Consider the following 20,849-nt stretch of genomic DNA (forward strand, 5'->3'; position numbering starts at 1 on the left):
CCCGAGGCCTTCATGGTGCTGCAGCTGAGGATGAGGGTGGTGGAGGAGCAAACCAGCGCGCTGGTGCGGGACCTGGAGGCGCTCGGCGGCGATGGGCTGAGGTAGGGAGGAAGCAGGGGCGAGCTTTTTCCTTCTTGGAGAGCTCACACTTGATTTTCCCCATCTTATTGCTCCTTGCACGCATTGGCCATGCTTTGCGCCCTCTCTCTGTGAGGGAGGTGGCACTGGCAGAGTGAGGGGGATGGGCTGCAGCAGCCTGGGGTCACAGGAAACTCCAGCTCTGGGAAACGCGATCGCTAGTCTGATCCCATCGTTTGTGCATACATGCAGTGTCAGGGAGGTATGCGTACACAGAGTGGGTCAGCCTCTCCTGCTTTTCAGCCTCGATCGCTACCAGTCAAAGACCTCAGGAACGCCTGCTGGCCACCCAGCTGTTAGCCCTGTGCAGGCCCGAGTGGCATTTGTGGGAGAAAATACACTGTGGAAAAACTGTGAAAAGCTGGTGAATCGAATGTGTCGGCTGGAGAGTGTTGTACAGACACTGAAATTAAACATCTTCCGGCTGCAAACAGAAAAGGAACGGAATCCAAAGCATACAGGTACTAAAAAGGTTCTTTTTACCACATAGTTCTTCACTGTCTCTCCCTATGCTTTGTCTGTCAATTAAAGTTTTTTGCCTTTTCCGTGTGGAAGCCCAGTTGGAGCGGCGCCTGAATGCAATCCACGAGGAGCATTTGCAAGAAATGAAGATTGTACAGCAAGAAGCAATGAAGTTGCACCAACACCTAAGTGATATGAAAGAGGCTGAACAAAAGGCAAAAGAAGAAGTTCAGAGACTGAGTACTGCTCTGGAGATTACAGCTGCATCCAAGGTACAAGAGATTATGATCTTCTTAGAGTTCCCAGTATTAACAGACTTGTTTTTAAGTACGTTCGTCACTGACATAGTTAAACAGAAAATACTCAGCTGGAAAAAGGAGTTTATGATGTATCGTTGGCAGTAAGAGCAAACAGTTTTCATAATGAGAATGTGTTCCATCAATTAAAAAAAAATACAGATCAAGAATAAAAATATTTGAGATTTGTAATTCTCTTCGTGACTGAAGTTCATCCTAGCTTTCATGCACACAGTTCTCAATAGCTTTTGTTTTTTCAGAAACTTATATTTCTCTGGTATTTCAGTCTTATTCTTTTATTGGTATCTTCCCTCAAGAGAACTTCAATGGAGTATGTCAGTCTCATTAACTGTATTAAAGAACATGTTGCTTTGTAGTGCTTGCACTCATATATTCAGTGGTTCAGAACAGAGAGCATCAGACTGGAGATAGAAATCAAGTTCTAGGTGTTAACATGGCAGTTGCATTTTATAGTATGTATTACTTTTGCAATATTTATGAACATAAAAGGATAAAAATACCTGTTCCTTTCATCTTTAGATGGATGTAGTGATTGCAGCTGAGAAACTGAGGAACGCAAAACGGAAAATTAACTGTAGACTTCAGCAGGTAAGTACAAGAGCAAGGAGCTTAGTAGGAGGCTGAATTTGCCAAGTATTATTTAAAGGTTTGAAGAAGATGATCCTTAAATAATATTCTGGGTGCAGTTTTGGAATGTGCACAGCCCAAAGGAACTTGCCAGCCGTGCTCATAACTAAATACCCAGACAGAACATCTTTCATATATGATCTCAAAGTATTTGTTCAATCTACTTAATTAGATCTGGGTCAAAAAGTGTTTATTTTTTCTAGCTAACAGAACAGCTGTCCCAGGAAATCAGGCTGCGGGAATCTTTGGAGGAATCCCAAGCAACTGTGATGTGTCATGTACAGGACATGGAAACAACAGTAGAAGCAGAACGGAAGCAGGTTTGAGAAACTTTCAGTCTTCTTTTGTATCTGTTTTCATTTTCTCATCTGGGAGGAAGAGCAAGAGCTTGGATGTCGTTCCTATAAACCAGTTAAAACACTTTATAACATTTTGTACAAGCTGTGATCAGAGGAGATCATGTAGTCAAACTTCCTGCTCAAAGTAGGAATATCACAAACACTGGATTGGTGCAGTAGTGGATTTGTCTAGCAGAGTTCAAGGACTGTGATTCCATGGCTGCTTTAGGTATTTTTTTGTCATGCTGCAGTAATGTTGCAGTTAAGATTCTTTTTCTAGCATCCGATCTGAATGTTCTAAGCTTAAATTTGGGACCATTGCCCCTTCTTAAATCACTCAGTGCAACTGAAAAGAGTTTTTCTTCATAATCTTTTTAACTAGCTCTCAGATTTGTGGGCAGCAATTGAATCCTAACTTCAACTCCTCTTCACCAGGCTAAACAAGCCTCTTTATAATTGAGGTTATGATAAGCCTTCTGTTAGAAAATGCAATTTCTGAAGAATAGTCTGTTGAGATCTTAAACCTTTCGGGAGTAAGAATGTTTTCTCCATTAGTTGCCATGATGACAAAGCTAGATTTTTGTTCTCGGCTGTATTTTCATTATCCAGTTATTTTGGAGTGTAGGGAGGGGCCATAGTTCATGGTAGAAATGAACTGGCTTATGCATAATTCAAATAAACAAAACTGATTCCCCTCTTTCCATGCGTACACACACAGGAACCACATGCAGTCACTCTAATACTTGTGAATTCATAGCAACAGTTTGGTAAGGATAAAAGAAAGTGAATAACAAAGCATCAAAACTTGAATAACTACGGGGGGAGGGGTTTCTAGTTTTTGATGATCCTGAAATTCTCTTTGTTCCTGAAATATACCATGTTCTGTTAGAAATTACTGGATTTTTTTCCTACATTCTTTTTAGCATCTTTGTGTTCTTCTATGGCAGAAGGGGAAAAATGGTGGATACATTATTGAACTGTATGAATTATACATCATATGAGAAGCAAAGGCTTAGTTTAATTAATCTGTAACTTTCTGACGGGTATAGTTAACCCTGTAGTATATTAGTTAGCGTTAAAACAAAAAAAACTCCTCACAAAACAGCATGAGACTTGTTAAGTGCCTTGAGTATTGCATTCACCTTCATCTTTTCTAGCTTGATCTTTTCTATGATCTTTAATTGTGCAAACTTGTTAGATTCTGCCTGTCACGTAAAGATGCTTATAAGCACACATACAGTGCATTACATATAGGAGTTGAGTTGCTTGACGTAAGACTTCTGCATAAGATAGGGACAGGCAGAAAGAGAGGAGAAGCTGATCGGGCTATAATCTTTTCCAGTTAGATCAACTTTTCAGGCTCTGAAATTTGCTTAGGTTTGCCTGACTGAATTCTGCATCTTAAAGAATAATCTGTGATGTCATTGCAGGTACATATGTTACAGCAGGACTGCCAAGAGTTGCATAAAGATGTCCAGCTAGCCAGAGTGAGGCTGCAAGAGGAGGAGGAAAGAACTGCCCAACTGGAGCAACAGTGTACACAACTGAAAGCTGAGCTGGGTATGACTGGGTTCTCATCATATCTTTTTAGCCCATCTCTCCCTGCTTCCACAGTGAGAGGAGAAGAGCACAGAGGTCCTCCAGACCTATGGCAGGTGTATCAGTCAACAGGAACGGAGGGCAGCTTAAGAGGTGATGAAATATTAAAGGCCTTTAGTTTGCATGTGATGTTTCTAAAGCCCCTTCTTACCTAGAGAAAACTGACAACAGTGGCAATCAGGGTAATAAACACACAACAGTAATATTAAAAGACTGCATCAGCATAAATTCTTTTCAGAGGAGACTTTTTCTAGCAAGTAGCATGGTTCCTGAACTGATGTGGAAGTAGCATGCTCATTGCTATTGAGTCTTTTGCAGCTGATTAAAAAAAATGTGCTCTATTAAACATCAGTATAAGGACAAACATCTTGGATAAGCCTCTGGTTGATCTCATTTAGATTCCCAATCTATTGATGTGAAAGTAGCTGCTTATAAGGGAGCTAATTGGCATTTAATGCACTCCAGGGTAGGTGGGAGGTCCGTATTGTCAAAATTAAAGGTAAATATTCCTAACCTAAAGTCTGTTCCTTACTCCCAATGAACTCACAGTAACCATGCCTAAATCCTATCAGAATTATAGTACTTGTAATCCGTCCCTCAGGACCTATTTCAGATTTCTTTCACAGAGGTGTTCCTGTTTCCCATATGTTTTGTTTGTTATTCTGTGAATCACACATGATAATTAACCTGTAGCTCACAAAAGGCAGTCACCGTTTCTGCCTACGGCATGGCAATGGAAAAGAAACTTGGCATGTTGTGGCAGAGTTGGCTGAGTGGAGGAGAATGATGGCAGAAGAATTCTTTCCTTCAGAACAAATTTGTATCAAAATGGCAAATTGAAATGAGAGGTACAAATTTTCTTTACTTCTGTATAAATAATCCTGCTGATTAAGGCTTTCTCAATTTGTTAATTGAAGTAACTTCTGAGTGATCCTTTGATGGTATCTTGGATGTCATAATATTTTGGCTAGATTTCCCTCCCTACCCTGCTCATGCTGAGTTGTCTGTTGTTGTCTTCAGTTTTTTTCCTGTATGTTATACAGCACAGCAGAATAAGGGGCTGGCTATTATAGGCAGATTGATTCAAATTCCAACAAAAAGTGCTTCTGCTTTTAGACCTGTACGGTTTAAGCAGGGATCCAACTAATGTTCTTTGTCAATGTGCAAAAACTTGTGACGTTGCATATGTGCTGTGGGTTATAGTCAGGACCAATCAGTTGCTTACACACTAGACAACTGAATAAAAGACTTTGAGTTATTTGATTTGCTCAAGCAATCACAGAAGTGGTATATGTAGGAGATTGGTATGATGACATGCCTAATTTTAAAATTAAATAAGTTACAATTAATCTATGGAATCAATTTGTAAAAGTAATTTTGCTGAAATATTGACGTTAAGTGTTGAACAACACATTTGTAGAAGTCTTACCTGTTTGTGGCATATTCAGTAACTTAGCTAAACTCAAACATTAAATTGAAGTGTCGCCTTTAAAAATTACCAAACAGATAACAAAGCATGTCCTGACATTCTTTTCTATTTTTAGACTCCAGGAATGGTATAATTTCCCAGCTTGATGAAGAAGCAAAAGTAAGTTGTGAACAAGTATTAGTGAGGAAAACAGCTAAATAAAAACCAGAACAGCCTGCACGCGGCCTTTCAAATGTACTGTATGTCAGAGGTAGAATTTTTATGTGGACAAATGGCAAATGTGACCAAGGCCACTAACCACTGAATGTCTTATTGTATTATTTTACCAGTTTGGGGTTGCCCAACTTATTTTTTGAAAGATTAACTTTCATATTCAACTGAAATATTAAAACAGTGATATGAATGCCTTCCTTGGAAGGCTAGAACTGACCAGGAAACACAGTTGTGGTAGTACAAGTATTGAATACAAAGGAGAAAAATAAATGGATTGGTGATTAATACTACAGAAAAATCAGAACCTTGGTCAGCTGGGTACTACCTGGGCGAAGAGGTATGCTTACTGCCTATGTAGGGACTGTGTGTGCTGTCTGAAGTCTTCTCTGAAAGAGTAAGTTTCAGTGAAGGTGAGGTAAAAGTTCAGCTTAGATGTGGAGTCTCACAGTGCTGGCAAAGGATTCCTTTGATTGTAAATTGTACCACTCCTGGCAGGGAGATTTTTTTAATTAATTAATTATAGTGGAGTCTAATAAGTTTGAGCTTAGAAGGACATGAAGTTACCTTCAACTTTCAAAGCTAAGTTAGAGCAGGTAGTGCTTTGATTATTATTTCAAAGTATTTCCTCTTTTGGAAAGAGGCTTGTACTATAGGAGCCATGCCTGGTGCTTGCACATAGCCATCTGATAATACCTTAAAGGAAATAGGCAAGTATGAAACAAAGACTTGATATTTGTGAAGTGCCTGGCTAAATTACATTTACATTTTTTCTCAGTGGGCATTCTGTTTTTTTGCCCCTTAGAGTGCACAGCTGTCCTTTAGCAAACAACACAAAGAGAACCTGCAACTTCAGTCTAAAATGACTGCCCTGCAAGAAACAGCAGAGAAAGTACAGGTAACAGGAATAGCTAATCTTGTTTTTAAAATGTAAATAAAGTAAAACAAAGCAAGTTATTATAGTGAGAAATTATTATACATTTACTGGAAAGCCTCAAATGCAGATCAGGAGACAAAGTTGAGCACCCTCAGGTAATGTGGGCTAATGAACAACTTCCAGTGAAGTAACTCAATCACTAGCCTAGGTGACTGTTCCAGATTTTGCAGCCTTAAGGCTGGAAAGTTTTCTTCCCAATACTTATTTTGAATCAGCTTTTTTGAAAGTGTCTTCTTCACAGGCCAGGACATGCAGAACTACTGCTGCTCCCTCTTCTATCTACCCTTGAAGTAGTACATTTATATTCTTTTGCACCTTTAGATTCTAAATGAATATGTTTCTGTTAATGAGTCAAATACGGAGTACCTGCTTGGCCTTTTGGGACCTCAATACATTCTAAAAAAAAAGTTATTTATTCTACTCCTGCTCTTTTTAGAACACATTTTAGAAAACATTTTTCTATTTTTTCCCCTGTCCCCAAGAGATACTTGTTTACTGGACAGTGATCACTGGTAATGGGATTGGGATATGTCGTTCACAGAAAAGTTCAATTTTTCTTTGGTTATCTGCAATAATTCAACTATGAAATTAGTATGGGTCTGTTGTCAAGTTTTGCCTTCTTTGCCTTAGAAAAATAATTTTTTTATGCACTTCAAAACTAATAAGTGATTATGCTTGATTGGTAGTTTAAAGTATGTTCTCTTTTTTCCCCATTGCTGTAAACTTTTAACACCTTGGAATAAGTCTACTATAAATTGAAACTATCTGAACAAGCTTTTTTGGACACTTTCTACCTAGAATAGATTTTTCCACATCTGCAAGAGATTTTTAAAAAGTTTCTGACATCCTACTATGCAAAAAAAAAAAAAAAAAAAACCAACACACAAACCTAAAAAAAAACCCACAAAACTCTGCAAACATGTTTGTCATCCTTCTCCTCCTCCTTATATCTAACCAGGTCCTTAATGACCACTTAAGCCATCAATGCTCAGAGCTCAGCACCACACTTCTAAGTGCTGTCATGGAGAATGCTAAACTCATTTCAGACCATCAGACCATGCTTAAGGTATGTAGCTTACTATTACAGTCCGAGAAAGTTGTCTGCAGCTCAGACATTAGACAACAGACTAATTCCTAATATTGATAATCTCTGGGAATACAGGAAAATACTTCATATACAGCAATGGAAGTTCTATAAAGGTGATAATAAAAATGTGTTAGCATCCTTCTTTGGCAAAGATTTATTTTCAGTACAGAAAAATAAAAGTCATACATTATGGGGAACGAGTGTAAATAAGATGATACTATTCATAGAAATATCCCGTAACAACCACTGAGAAAGAGGAACATAGGAATTAATGGGCATTGTAAGTACTATAAATGCAGAAGCTGAGTGGAAGTAATAAGGACCTGAGTTTAAATATAAAAGAAGGTAAGGTGAACTCAGCTTTGACACCCTATTCAAGAAGCAGCACATCACAATATGCAGAACTATAGGGATCAGGCAGTAGCTTGATGACAAATTAACACCTTTGTAAATTAATTGCTTGTCCCTCATCATTCTGATGTTAGTGTTATTGCCTGGGTAATTTTTCCTCTTTAGGCAGAACAAGAAAAGACTCACAAGCTGCAAGAGCAGGACTCACTTCTGAATGCTGTCCATGCCAACTTTCTCGGAGAGCTGCAGAGTGTGCAGCATGAGAGGGCTCAGCTTCAAAGAGAGCTGTGAGAGGTTTTCTTGTCTGCAGCCTCTGTCCCCCCTTTCTTCTGTTGCATGGTTACCACCTTGTATACTGCTTCTCCAGCACTTGTTACTTATTAACACAGAAGGGCCAGTTTGGTATTACATATGGAGGCCACCTTATGTCCTTCCATTGTGTTAGAATTCCAGTTTGGCTATTTTGTCTTTAGGGAGGCCTTGCGTACAGAGCATGGCAAATACAGGCAGAAAGCAAGCTTTGCTGAGGAGGCAGCAACTGCACAGAGACAGCTTTTGGAATGTATGGTTGGTAAACTGCAAGGTGAACTTGAGACCGCTTTGCAAGAGAAAAGATCTCTGCTGGCAGAAAAGGAAGATCTTCAACAGGAGGTACAGAGAACTTACGGTTTTAAAACTATATTCTTGAAGGCTACTTTAGGACCCACATCACTAGAGTTCCTATTTACACACCAGTTTTGCTTTCAGAATTATTATTTTTGCTATTGCAGTGGCAAGTGTGACACACACTCCCCTTTCCTACTATGCTTAGATTTTTGACTTGCAATTTCTCCTCTCTGAAGCATGAAAAGGGAGAGAGGACAGGGCAGCTCTGCAGATATTAGTTCTGAACTTCAGAGTTGACTTGCAGCCTTCAAGTCAACTGTTCTGAAGATGCATAGTGTTTCTGTGAAACTGGATGTTTTCAGGTGACAATGATTTCACATTTCTTTTGGCAGCTAAGGAAAACAGCAAATGAAATAATACAGGAAAGGAACAAATTGGAAGTAGAAAACACAGCAAGTGAGGTATTGTGCAATACATATGTCTGTTCTTTACATTCAGTGTTGGCTTTCTCTAAGTTTTCCTTTGATTTTGCTTACTCTCTCAAATAAATTATTTCTAAATAAAATTGTGTTTACCATAGTCATTGTTCACTTTGCTGTTTGATATTTTTCTTGTCTATACAGATATGTCCTTTAGTGCAGCAACCCTACTGCTACCTCCACAAGACCCTATTTGCAGTAATAAGTTTGTTATGCTACTATGGCAAATGTTTAGTAACTTTCAGCTTCTCCTAGCTGTTTCACCCATGTAGCTTCCTTGCATATGCATAGCCTAGAAAAGGAAAGGTAGCATTTGTGGTATAAATGAGAAATTCCTTAGCATTATGACTGAAGTCAGCATGACTGGTGGAGTTTCTTTCACTGTTGCAGAAGGACTCTGAAACAGAAGAGACTATACGTAATCTATTTGTAGTGCTGAGGTTTTGTGATATTTTGTATTGTGACTGTGGAAATCTTGAAGTGGTGTGATTAGAGTTGGATTTTCTTGTTCATAGCTAGAAATGGTTTCAATGAAATTCACTTTGCAAACACTAGAGAAAGAGAACAAGAGGCTATTGGATCGCTTGGCTGCCCTGGCACATGAACAGGTAAGCCACTAATAAAGTAGATAATAAATTACCTGATTGAAAAGTAACTATAGCAGGAATCAAGGTGCTCTTTGAAGTAATCTGTATTATAGGGGGAGTGGCTAATCAAATTAAGTAATCAAAAAGGGGAAAAAATGAAAAAGAATATATCAAATGTTGCTCCATCTTTTTAGATGTCTGTGTGGTATGAGCTAAGATGATTATATGGACCTTCAGGTATTGGACATTAAGGCAGATCATTAAAATGCTATGACTCCATTCCATTTTCTAGTACAGGTATACAGCTTGTATATCTGTACATGTATATTCACCTTGTGTACATTGGGAAGGTATTAACAAGTTTTATGCCCTTTGTCAACAAATTTGCACTTGGGACCTCATTCCCATTTTAACTTGTTCCCATTCCATTATTTCTCACTAATATCAGTCACGTGACCACATCCAGAAAAGTTGAGTAAAAGCTTAGTAATACTGGGCTACCAGTGCTTTTACTATTGGGTTTTATTTTTTTTTTAAACAGTGTTGGATCAGTTGTATACAGTGGAGATGCTAAGAAACACTTGGCTGCTGATAAGGTCCCAGCATCATGATGCTAAAGAAGAATTAACTGAAACACTTTTTGAATGTTTGTTATTTGATAATCAAAGTTACATTTGTACAGTAGTTAGTCTGTAACATACAAATATTTATTTTCTGTTTAACATAGATCTCCTTTGGCAGTCATCAGTTAAAGAATATGAATCAATAGAGCATTTAGAACCTTAAAAAGTCACCTGAATTTTTATTATTATTTACTGTCTAAGTTATTTTAATTCTGTCCATGCTTTCTCATTCTTCTAGATATTTTTTCTTTGTTCACTGTTGTCACATGTTTCTTTCATCTCTCCATTTCTGTTGCCTGTGCTTCTAGGACAGTGGCCTTCTTGTGACCATGTGTAAGGTTGTACCAGTTTGAGCAGTTCTTCCTAGAGATAAACTGTCTTGGATAAATTTATGCTATTTAGATTTTTTTTTAATCTAGTGTTTCACCAATTGAAAATTTATCAACAGAGGAAAGTTGAAATACTGAGGGAGAAACAGGACGCTGAGCACCTTTTTTGTTGCTTTGGCCCTTGTTTTTCCTATGGAATGGTGATGTCTGCTCTTTTTTCCTCAGTATGCCCAGCAGCAGCTACAACAGGTGCTGGCAGAGCTGACTGAGAGCAAGAATAAATTGGCCTGTGAAAAAGGAAAACTTCAGGTACTGCTCAGCATCCTATTTGTCAGCTCAAAAAGGAAATTAGGTTTTTTATGTTTGTCTAAGATAGGGTTGTTTAACCTTAGCTCTTCAGTACTTTAGTTGGAGGGAAGTGCTTATTTATCTTCCCTACTTAATTTATTTGTGTAGTGTCAAGCACATATATATTAAGAGAGTTCTGCATCATAATCATCTTTGATCCTGCTCATACTACCTTTGGGTGACAAGATGCTGTTGATGGAGCATCTTTAGGATTTGTGATAATTAACTTACTTAATGTGTGAAAATAGCAGAGTGGCTAATAACCACCAGGGGGCATTAAAACAAAATACATGGCTATAAAGTTGGTTGAAAGATTATATAGGTATAAAATTGGTTGAAAGATTAGAAACATGGAAGACTATAAAAAATATAAATTAATAAGGAAAGAGGCAAACCGTGGTGGTAAGTAAAAGTAAGAAACATATGTTTCTTAAGCAGAAGTTAGATAGACAGTAAGTGAGGTGCCGAAATTAAAATTTTAATTGTGACCTATGTCATGGAATTTGGGATAGTGATGCAAGGATTCCTGAGTTTCTTTTAAATAACACAGTACAGAATGCATAGTGATTATTAGAGAGCAAGAAAGCTACATTTATGCAATAGTCCTAGGTCTGATGGTGGTGACAGAAGTGACCAAGACATTGTATTTAGATTAAAACAAGGTGAATTCTAATCTGGAATTATTTCTGTGGAAGGATAAATTAGAAGTGATTCACTTGCTGCTTCTCCTACTGTGGGACTTGGGGAAAACAAAACATTTGCTCTGGGCAGAGAGATGTTATCACATCACTATGCTTCTGTGTTCCAGATAAAATAATGCTTTTCAATTTCTGCACTAAAAGAAAGCTGAGCTATTTTGCCACATCTCTTTTCTTAAGACTGAAGTGCAAATGCTGGAGGAAGAGCTGTAGATGTTTTTAGATAACAGTGAGCTTTGCAAGTGCATTGCATAGAAACCAAATACACTCAGGTGAAAGAGAACTTTGAGAACTTCTTACCCCTCAGAATTAGGGTCAGACTAACTAATGCTTACAGAGCCATTAGAAATCAGATTCAACACACTTTCTTCTGAAGAACAGAGCATACACTTAATGTTAACCATAGTATTCTAGTCTGCAGCTAGAAACAGAACCTGATTTCATCAGAACAAACATGAGAACCATGGAAGCTAAGCTGAACAAAGCTGTTTCTCATGCATGTATTCAGGCTAAAAAACACACAGTTGACAGGTTTATAAAAGATAGTCCTCAGGATTTATTTTAATTTCCTAGTAAGAGAACACATAGTTGCAGATAATACTTGTTGAGCTATATTGCTGGGAGGCAGACAGTTATTCTGCTCGACTCTGTTTGCTCAGTCTTAACAGACAGAAGTAGAGAGAAGAGGCACGTTATCCTGGGCAGCGAAACCAAGCTTATAAGACTGTGAAGTGGACTCTGTTCCATCATGAGTTTGCTATTCTAAGCTGTAAGGTTGAGTAACTGCATTGAGACTGCTGTTCACACAGAAGAATGAACTCGTAATAGCAAATGCTCTTTACAGATCCCCCTTGCTTCTCAAATACCAAAGCAATCTTGTAATAAATTTTGAAATGGAAAACTAAAGAGGCAAAAGTGACAAACTGTCAATCATATCGATAATCTCCATGCCACCATCTAGAGATTAGACAGAAGATGTAATCACGTTTAGGACACTTCCCTGGAAAACAGGAGGTCCTATTTTTGCCATCTGTGTCCAGAAAGCAAAATAAAGGTTCTCTTGTACTTTATGCTCCATCATAGAGGATGGTCCATCAGATAGTCAAAGGCAATTGGATATTATGTTGATGCTTGGAATCTATGACCTGAATGCTTTCAGATTTTGGGGAAATTAAAACACTTAGTTCCACTGGTTTACAGATATAGAGAGATAGCTATAGAAAGGTCTCACAGTGGGAGCAGAGCAGAGGGGTGCTCAGAACCAGGGGACTGTGCTGGGTCTGCAGACCTGTGACAATGGGTGACATCACAGCCTTCTAATGAAGTTCCAGTCAGCACTGTGTCTCGCTGCTGCCAAGATACGGGGGAAATCACATGACTTTGGATAACATGCCATGGAAGCTATCACAGAAGAGAGCTTAAATAATGCAGACTTAGGAATAAGATGTAACGTCTACTTCTGCTCCAGTGAATAGATATTTTGGAGAGTATTTTTTCAATTTCTGTTTTTGGTACTCACATCTTTACTACCTCCAAGGGGTGACTGATTTTGTGATAGGAATGGCACCAAAACAAAAAAAATCCCCAACAAGGTCTTGGCAACAGAAGTCTCCTGATCGCAATGCTAGGTCAGGTGCAGGCTCAAGAGAAGAAACTATGAAATCTGATTTACGTGCTTGCCGCTCTACTTTACACCAAGTTAATTTTGAACAAGATAAAAGTTCAGGAAATTCTGTGTGTGAATGTGGAGATTGTCCTAGGGTCACACAGAGGATTCTGTTAAATGCTGTAAAGAACATGGGAGAAAAACTGGAGAATATAATAGGCATTCTCACTCCAAGATCATTGAAAACTGGATGGTCTGCTGGGATTAATGAAGGAGCCTTTAATGTGGTGAGTGATGACCATGAAATGCAAGTTAGAGTGATGGTTAATTTCAATTGACTAATTGATGATAATGAAGAAATGTCTGAAAATTGACAGAGACCAAAACCTTTGAGTGTTTTTTTATTTGAAAGAGATGCAGATGAAAACTTGGGCTAAGCAACATTAGAATCAACAACTGGTTTTGACTAAAATCTGAGCTTCATGTATCTGTGGCACTTCTTGAAGCCTCTGTGCCAAGAGCTGAGAAGCACTGGAACTTTCAGTTAGTTAAAACACCCACAAAAAAACCCCCAAGAACACCACCACACACTCAGCTGGGGCTTAAACCAAGGGTAGAACAAAGGTTTTGTAATTAGAGGAAACTATTTCCATGTTCAGAACCATTGCATACTCTTGGCACTGCTGCAAGCATGCAGGTTACTTGTAAAAGAATCCTTTAATAAAACTATAATAGATGACTGATTTTCCAGCTCCTTTTCCTGATGATTTCTTGTTCTGCAGATGGCAAACCTGCAGCACCGTCTGGACACAGCAAAGAATGAGAACAGTAAGGTGACAGCTATGCTGGAGTATGTGTTAGCTTCTCGTAACAAGATGCAAGCAGCTCTGGATGCGGTCCAGACTGAGCTGCGACACAAGGACACTGAAATCAGCAACCTCAGAAAAGACAAGTAAGCAAAAGTGATATTGTCTTTGGGGCCTATCAGCAGTGTGGCGAAGACTGATACAGTTGAAGAGTGCTGTCTTCCCCAAGGTTCTGGCTAATAAGCTATAGGAGAGGTTTGTTTGAAAAGTTTCATGTGTCCTTTCGTGCAACACTGAAACATACTTTGTACTATTGAACCAAGTACACCAAGTGCTTGTAGCTGACTCTGCAAGCTTGTCCGGCCTTATGCATCTTGTGGAAAGTAGGTAAAAAACAAGTTCAATTTAACTTCAGGGACAGACAAAACTTAATATGGTGAAAGTAGAGAAACAAACCGTGAGGTGGTCACCACTTCAGAGGAGATGTGCACAAATTGACTTAATGCATGATTTTTTTAAATCCAATTTCCATTTTCAGGAGACAGACTCAAGAGAAAATACAGAGATTAGAAACAGAACTGGAACATTGCCAAGTCAAACTGGTTGCCATGGAAAGGCGGAACAGCATTCAGGTAGAGACCACATTTTTCCATAGTAACAGCCGCCACTGCATTTTTGGTGTTCAGCCAAATACCTTTTTCTGAATACAATACGATGCAACACATTCACGTGCATCAAGGCAAAAATATTCTATCAACTTTTGTCTGTGGAGCAGCAAAATTGATATCCAAGTGTTGAAGGAGGCAAGCATCTCCTCTCTAAAGAAAAATTTCTCAGCACAGGTGAAGGTTTTGCAGTCTGCAGCTGGATGTACAATATGAACAGAGATTTCAAAAGTTTATATAGCCTTTATTTTTTCTCTTATTAGAATGGAGGGGAAAAAAAGAGTCCAAGGAATTGCTTTAATCTCTTTTCTTAATAGTTAGTGTCAAAAGGATTACCTCACAACCCAAACACACTTGATACTGGCAAAGAACTTTTTTCTTTTTCCAAGAAAGCCATGGCTCTCTGACAAATTGTTCTGATCCTTCTGACTAAGACAGTCAGTGGATTGGCATTATAAGGATTCCCATCTAGATGCCTGTGCCTAGGACATTTGTAATCAGATAGTTGGTGAACACACTATTACTTCCTATAAGTTCATACTGACTGAGAAGGAAAAAAAATATTCCTCTCTAAGTTTTTTAATTTGGGTAAGTATAAATCTGATTTGTTGTTACTGCACAGGTGGAGCCACTTTGTAAGGCACTAGAAAGTGCTAGAAGAGACAACAAGAAACTTGTTCTTCATTTGGAAGAAGTTCTGCAGATCAATAATACCCTGCAGAGCAAGCTGATCCAAACTCAGTATGAAATGAAAAGTAAAGAAACTGAGCATCAACAGCTGTCAGTCTGCAGGTAAGACTAGATCCCTGATATATTACACTTGAGGAGAAACACTACTTTGCACTAACATCAGAGCTTTATGGCTTTACTTATCTATCAATATCAGCATTGATTGTATGCTGAGCCAGCAGCATGACAAAGATAGATTCATGCAGAGCCACAGAAACACGCTCTTTCACTCATTTCCATAATGACTCTTCAACCTGCTCTGCTGTACTGAGAAACTGCTTAGCCAAGGTCATTATGGCACTTCTACAGACAGCTTCTCCACGAGGACAGCAGATATCACTTCCACTTTCAAGTGGCCTGCAGTAGCTATAGCAAGGAGAACACAGGATAGCTGTTTAAATTTCCCACCCCGAGCAGATATCACTTTCACTTTCAAGTGGCCTGCAGTAACTATAGCAAGGAGAGCACAGGATAGCTGTTTAAATTTCCCACCCCAAACTGAACGCTAGTAAGTAAAACTTCAAACCCAAGTATAGGTGCAGTCTGAATCTCCTCAATGTCCTTTGTCAAAACAGGCTTAGGCATTTAATTTTCTGAAGGAAAGTAAGTTGTCCTAAAGTGTTTTTTCCAAAAGGTCTTATTTACCAGGTATAGCTATTTTGAACCTCCTTTTAAATAAATGGAATATGAAATATTAGAAAGCACATTCCAATCTTTAAACAGTAGTGGTACAGAGAGTACATCCAAGACAAAAGTACTTACAGTGGAATTGTCTTTCCTATACTTGTGTTTAAAAAATAAAACATATTAAATATAAATTTGAATAACTGAATTTGGTTTTTCCCTTTAAAGGGAACAGTTAATGGAAAGAGACAAAACTGAGGAAAAGATGTATGCTGAACATATAGGGTCTTTGAAGAAGCAGTTTCAAACTGAACAAGAAGCTTCCAGGAAAGCTGCCTGTCAAGAATCTGCTGAGGTGAGAAGGGATAGAATTAAACAATTTCAGTGAATGATTTCCAGAGAAAGAGGTCTGCTTTACAATCTTCCATCAGAACAAGAGCAGATCATGACAAATATTTGTCTTCTTTTTCATTCATCATGGAGTTGTCCATCACTTGTATACAACAAACAGAATTTTGTCATGTGGTGGACAGATATTTTGATGGCTGTGCATAGTGATATCTGTGCTCTCTAACTTTTTCAAGTATCACTCTATGTCCCCAAACACTATACAGCTCATTGTACATAAGATCTAGACATTTATATCAGTCATTACAGTGACTTCAAAAGGATAGTCTGGGGTTGTATAGCAATCTCCAGGGATAAAATACTGGTTTAGAAGTCTGATTTGCTTCTTGGGAGCTGGATAACAAATAAAGCTCAGCATAACCTTAATATTGCTCAGATCCCAGTATTCACTTTTTTCCCCATTTGTTAGAAGGGTATTAAAGAAAAGTCAAAACACCAGGTGCTGTAGCATTCTTCAGTTACAACAAATCAGTTGGGTGTGCTGCTTATTAATTGTTGTGTAGAATGAACTAATTTTTAGAGGTACTGTGAACTCACTTTTTCCTCTTCCCCCTAGGTGAAGAAAGCCCTTGAAGAATCCTCCTCCAAATTGGCTGAAGTGTCCCTTACTAACAAGGAGCTGCGGCAGAAAGTAGTAGAGCTGGAAAAGTCTTTGTCCAGTTACAAGGAAAAGCTAAAAAGCCAAAGAGCTCAAGTTGGACAATGCCTGGCCTGTAATGCTAACACAGAAAAGGTAAAGGTATGCACACATTTTTTCAATAAGCCAGATGTCCTAGTCGAGGACTCTTTTTTTCTCCTACTGAGTAGGACTGCTGTTGATCCTTTGCAGTGGAGCTAGACTTGAAAAAAAAAAACAAATTCTAGACTCAAATTCTGAACAGAAGATGAATATATCGATAGCAGCTACAGTAATTGTGTGGCTTTCCCGGTCATCCCTCCCCCCCATATTAAATATGATTCCATAGAGTCCCATCCCCCCATTAGATTTTTATAGTAGCATATATCCTCTTTATAATTTTGCGGATACAATCTATTTAATTATTGATTGAGCCAAACATTGCTTATGTAGCGATTAGTCCATTTCCATCCCTTATTAGCCATAGAACTTACGGTTTAACTGGTACCTGATCCTCAATTTGAATCTAGACTCCTTTGCAACTCTGCCACCTGCTTGTTCCCCTTTCCCCAGTGGGACATGGGTTCTCTTAACTTCAGACTCAGAGCAAGAGATAAGGACACAGTGTGCAGACATCCACAGAAATAGTTCCCATGTAATGGCCACTGAGCCTGAAAAATTCCTTAAGTTTTGTTTCTCACGATTTCCAGGAGACTGAATGTAAACTGAGGAAAATGGAAGCAATAAGAGAGGAGTATCAAAAGAAGAATTATGAACAGATGAGCTTGCTTGACCAGTTTCCTGAAGAGACTTGCTCTCCTAAAATGTTTTTGGAATTTCATTCTTCTGTTGTATTCAGTTACAGGACATCCAGAAATTTCTGTCAGCGTTCGAAAGCGTGCAGAGCAAGACGCCAGCGTTGCCGAAAAACCAACAGGAAGTACAGGTGCAGAACAGGCAGCTGGAGACCCAGCTGGAAGTGGAACAAAGGCGAAGACAGCAGCTGGATAGCAAATGTCAGGTAAAGTGATAACAGCATGAAAAAGTGGTGAGACAGCAATGGAAGCATTTTTGTGCTAAATCTATGGGGCTGTAGAACAGATGTTAGAAAGACTTTATGAACTCAGTTGGAAGGCATTTGTGTAAATCATAGAATCATTAAGGTTGGAAAAGTCCTCAAGGATCATCAAGTCCAACCGTCAACCCACACCACCTAACCCACTAAACCATGTGTGTCTTTTCCAGAAAGCCCGAGTAACAACTTAACATACATTCACTATATATCTGACTTTAGAGAGAGATGAGATTTTTTTTTTTAATTATAGAACTCTAAGATATTTACAACAAAGATTGGAGAGTCCTTCTGTTATGCTACAATTTTTTATTTGTGCCATGAAAAAATGGTATAGAAATTGTTACTACTTTTTCTACCTAGAAATGGGAAAAAACAGTTAAACATCTGAAAAAATATAAAGAGGAGACAGAAAAGAAATTGAAGGAAGGCAGTATAGAGTCAGAACAGCTGAGACTAGTCAGCATTAGAATAGTAATTCATTGAAAGTAACAAGATAGTCTTTCAGCATATGCACCAAGTAACCCTTTCAATCTCAGGTATAGGTGTCTGGTGAAGAGTGAAGTACATCCTTGGCCTTTTCAACTAAGTGGTGTTTATCATACTTTAAAAAAGAAGTTTTTATCTTTTCTGTGAATCACTTCAGTTTAGTGGGGCTTCTAAGAAGAGCTTTTGTCCCTCACAGCCTACTGGTTTTATGAGGCTCAGGATATCTGTGTTAACCAACCAAAAATGTTGTGGCCAAGTAAATTGCCCCCCCTGAGCTGCTCTTAGGTCACTCTATACGTGACATCATGCACAACCACATTTCCCACCCCTAAGAAATAATTTGTCCTTGCAATACTGTACCACAATATCTGAATTATTATAGCTCACATGGATTACTATAGTAGCTTAGGGTGAAAATATAGGGGTTTAGATGTTTTATAGGGTATTAATCAGCATAAAGTCAAATAAAAAAGTAATAGAGGTGCCCCAGCCTGAGGTCTTAGATGCTGCTTATCAGTAAAAGTACTGTTCTTTGATTAGAAGGAGAGTATTTCTTTCTCTCAATAGCAAGAGAGTATTTCTGCAGCATTCTTCAGGCAAAGTTAGTCTTCCTTCTTCTTTCTCAGGGGTTTGTGGTACTCAGCATCCCTTTTTCTCCCCCGTCTTCCCAACACCTCTGTATTTTATGCTGTGTTGACTTTATTACCCCCCTAAGAGAGGGGCAACTTTAGTGAGGACCTCTCTGATAGATCCTTTTCACAACAATGGAAGAGGGCATCATGGAGAGCTCTTAACCGTACATACAGGAGAAAGATTTGAGTTGTGTGCTGTTCTGCCCCTTCTCGCACAAAGCTCAAAACTGAACACAGCATGCATTAACTGTGCTCTCTGCAGTTCCAATTACACTGCCTCCCTAGATCACAGTTAGCTTAGAAGCAGCTCACCACTGGTTCAAATCTAAGCTTGACAGCCTGCAGATAGAAGTTGTGAAAAACCACCAGCCAAAGAACCCAAAAAGGAGGTAAAAAAACCAAGCACGTTCATTTCAAAGTGGGAAGCAAAGAAAATAGGTGAGGAAAGTATTTAGTAGCTCATTATCAGCCAGGATTTCAGTTTCCTGAACTTTCTTTTGTAGTTCTGTAAACAGGGGTAGAAATAGACCCCTCTTCCAGTCTAGTTTGTTTTCTCCTCTTTTGCCAATGGACATATTTAAGCAACAAAGAATATTACATGTACAAGATAGCTTCAAGGGACTGTTTCTGTACTCAGAATAAATTCTATTGCACACACTTCATGTTTTTTTGATGCTCATTAACCAAAAACTTGTCTGAAAGCTAACAGCTAGTATATTTTCTTCTCAGCATTCTATTGTTTCAGTGGTCCTCCTTCCCCTCCAATGTACCTTTTATGGCCTCTTCAAAAGCCATGCTTACCTTTTCTGTGTAGCTTCATCAGCCTTCTCCATCATTGGTAGCTCCTGTGTAGCTGTGTAGTTTAGAGGTGTATGCATTAAACTGCTAAAACTTTAATCTCTTCTTTAGTAATGACAAAGATTCTCCAAACAGTCATCAGCTTCATAAAATGTTGTATCTTTTCCCAGGAGAAAAAGCAAGAAGAGCATCCCACTCACACCTCCCTGGCCAGCAGGGCCAGGCCCCAGCACTTCCAGCTCAGCCCCAGGAAGGCCCATGTGAGCTGGGCAGGAAATGAGCTCACCTGACTGGGCGATTCCCAGCCCAGGGAGAGCATCACCTGCCACCAGGAGACTCCCTGCAAGCACCCAGGTGCTGGAAGAAACAGGAACTTTACTTGATCTGAGATAGTTAGATGGGTCTACATCACGGGGCCAGCCTTCCTTACAGGGTACCCATCTATAGGGGACCTAGGAATGCTTGTTTAAACAGTAAACTTTGATTTAACTCGTACCTCTCACCTTGTCTTTTTGACTCAGGTGCTTTGCATTGTGAGGCTGATATTAACAAAGCTACTATTTATAGCAAAACAATTATTCTTTATGTATCATTACTGTAAACTATATGCTGTTGATACTGTACAGCTTTGCTTTCATCGCTTTTCTTTTACCAGCTTTAGACTAAGGCCTGGCAGGTGATCTCAAAACAAATCGCAGACTGGTTTTGGAGGGTTCAGGTGAATTACTGAAGACAGTCATGTGTCTGTGGCTGGATGATGAGGTGACTGGGACAGGGAGGAACCGGCAGGACTGGCTGCTTCTAATGGTAGATGATGTCTAGGTTATGAAAGAACATAAGCCTCGGGCTATTTTAGGAGCATATAAGGAGCTCATTAGGTGTGTGATATACCACACATCATCTTACCTTCATAAGAATTAGTGGAATTTGTTCAACCTATCCTACTGTGGAACAACACACTGGGGAAAGAATAGTTGAAGCAGATGACTTACACCATAATATGTTGAAAATTGGCTTACTCATGGTTACTCTTCCACATGGTTTCAATACACCCTAGCTTCAGTGCAGGTGGTGTTACACTCTGATCTGCTTCAACAGAGCTGTCTGTAAACTCCTCTGTGATCGATGGTGCTATTCCTGTGGGATCTATACATGTTATTTGAAATACTTGTTTAGTTTATTGAGGAGAGAAGTCTTGCGTACCTCTGGAGCTTAGGAGTAGCCCCAGGACACACTGAA

General features: G+C 39.0%; 1 protein-coding gene across 1 annotated transcript; it reads left to right on the plus strand.

Annotated features, from left to right (window-relative positions):
* The first annotated feature begins 12 nt into the window (after positions 1 to 12).
* On the plus strand, positions 13 to 19,890 carry CCDC150 (coiled-coil domain containing 150). Its single transcript, XM_010081415.1, has 26 exons — positions 13 to 101; positions 382 to 599; positions 694 to 872; positions 1,437 to 1,505; positions 1,748 to 1,864; positions 3,313 to 3,442; positions 5,026 to 5,069; positions 5,926 to 6,018; positions 7,016 to 7,123; positions 7,661 to 7,782; positions 7,969 to 8,146; positions 8,494 to 8,562; positions 9,096 to 9,188; positions 10,369 to 10,428; positions 11,346 to 11,374; positions 12,926 to 13,058; positions 13,554 to 13,723; positions 14,116 to 14,209; positions 14,865 to 15,034; positions 15,824 to 15,950; positions 16,560 to 16,742; positions 17,330 to 17,470; positions 17,524 to 17,640; positions 18,055 to 18,165; positions 19,098 to 19,201; positions 19,722 to 19,890. Exons 1-26 carry the CDS (start codon positions 13 to 15, stop codon positions 19,888 to 19,890), a joined length of 3,117 nt encoding a protein of 1,038 aa, XP_010079717.1.
* Positions 19,891 to 20,849: the final 959 nt, after the last annotated feature.

This window comes from Pterocles gutturalis, unplaced genomic scaffold, assembly GCF_000699245.1.
Source record: "Pterocles gutturalis isolate BGI_N339 unplaced genomic scaffold, ASM69924v1 scaffold25094, whole genome shotgun sequence".
In the NCBI taxonomy this organism is placed as follows: domain Eukaryota; kingdom Metazoa; phylum Chordata; class Aves; order Pterocliformes; family Pteroclidae; genus Pterocles; species Pterocles gutturalis.

Excerpts from the sequence above, each read along its gene's own strand:
- CCDC150 (XM_010081415.1), top strand. The coding sequence starts at position 13 with ATGGTGCTGCAGCTGAGGATGAGGGTGGTGGAGGAGCAAACCAGCGCG. Across the intron at positions 3,443-5,025 it reads ACAACTGAAAGCTGAGCTGG|ACTCCAGGAATGGTATAATT; the intron begins GTATGACTGGGT and ends TTCTATTTTTAG. Across the intron at positions 11,375-12,925 it reads CAAATGCTGGAGGAAGAGCT|GGTCACACAGAGGATTCTGT; the intron begins GTAGATGTTTTT and ends AGATTGTCCTAG.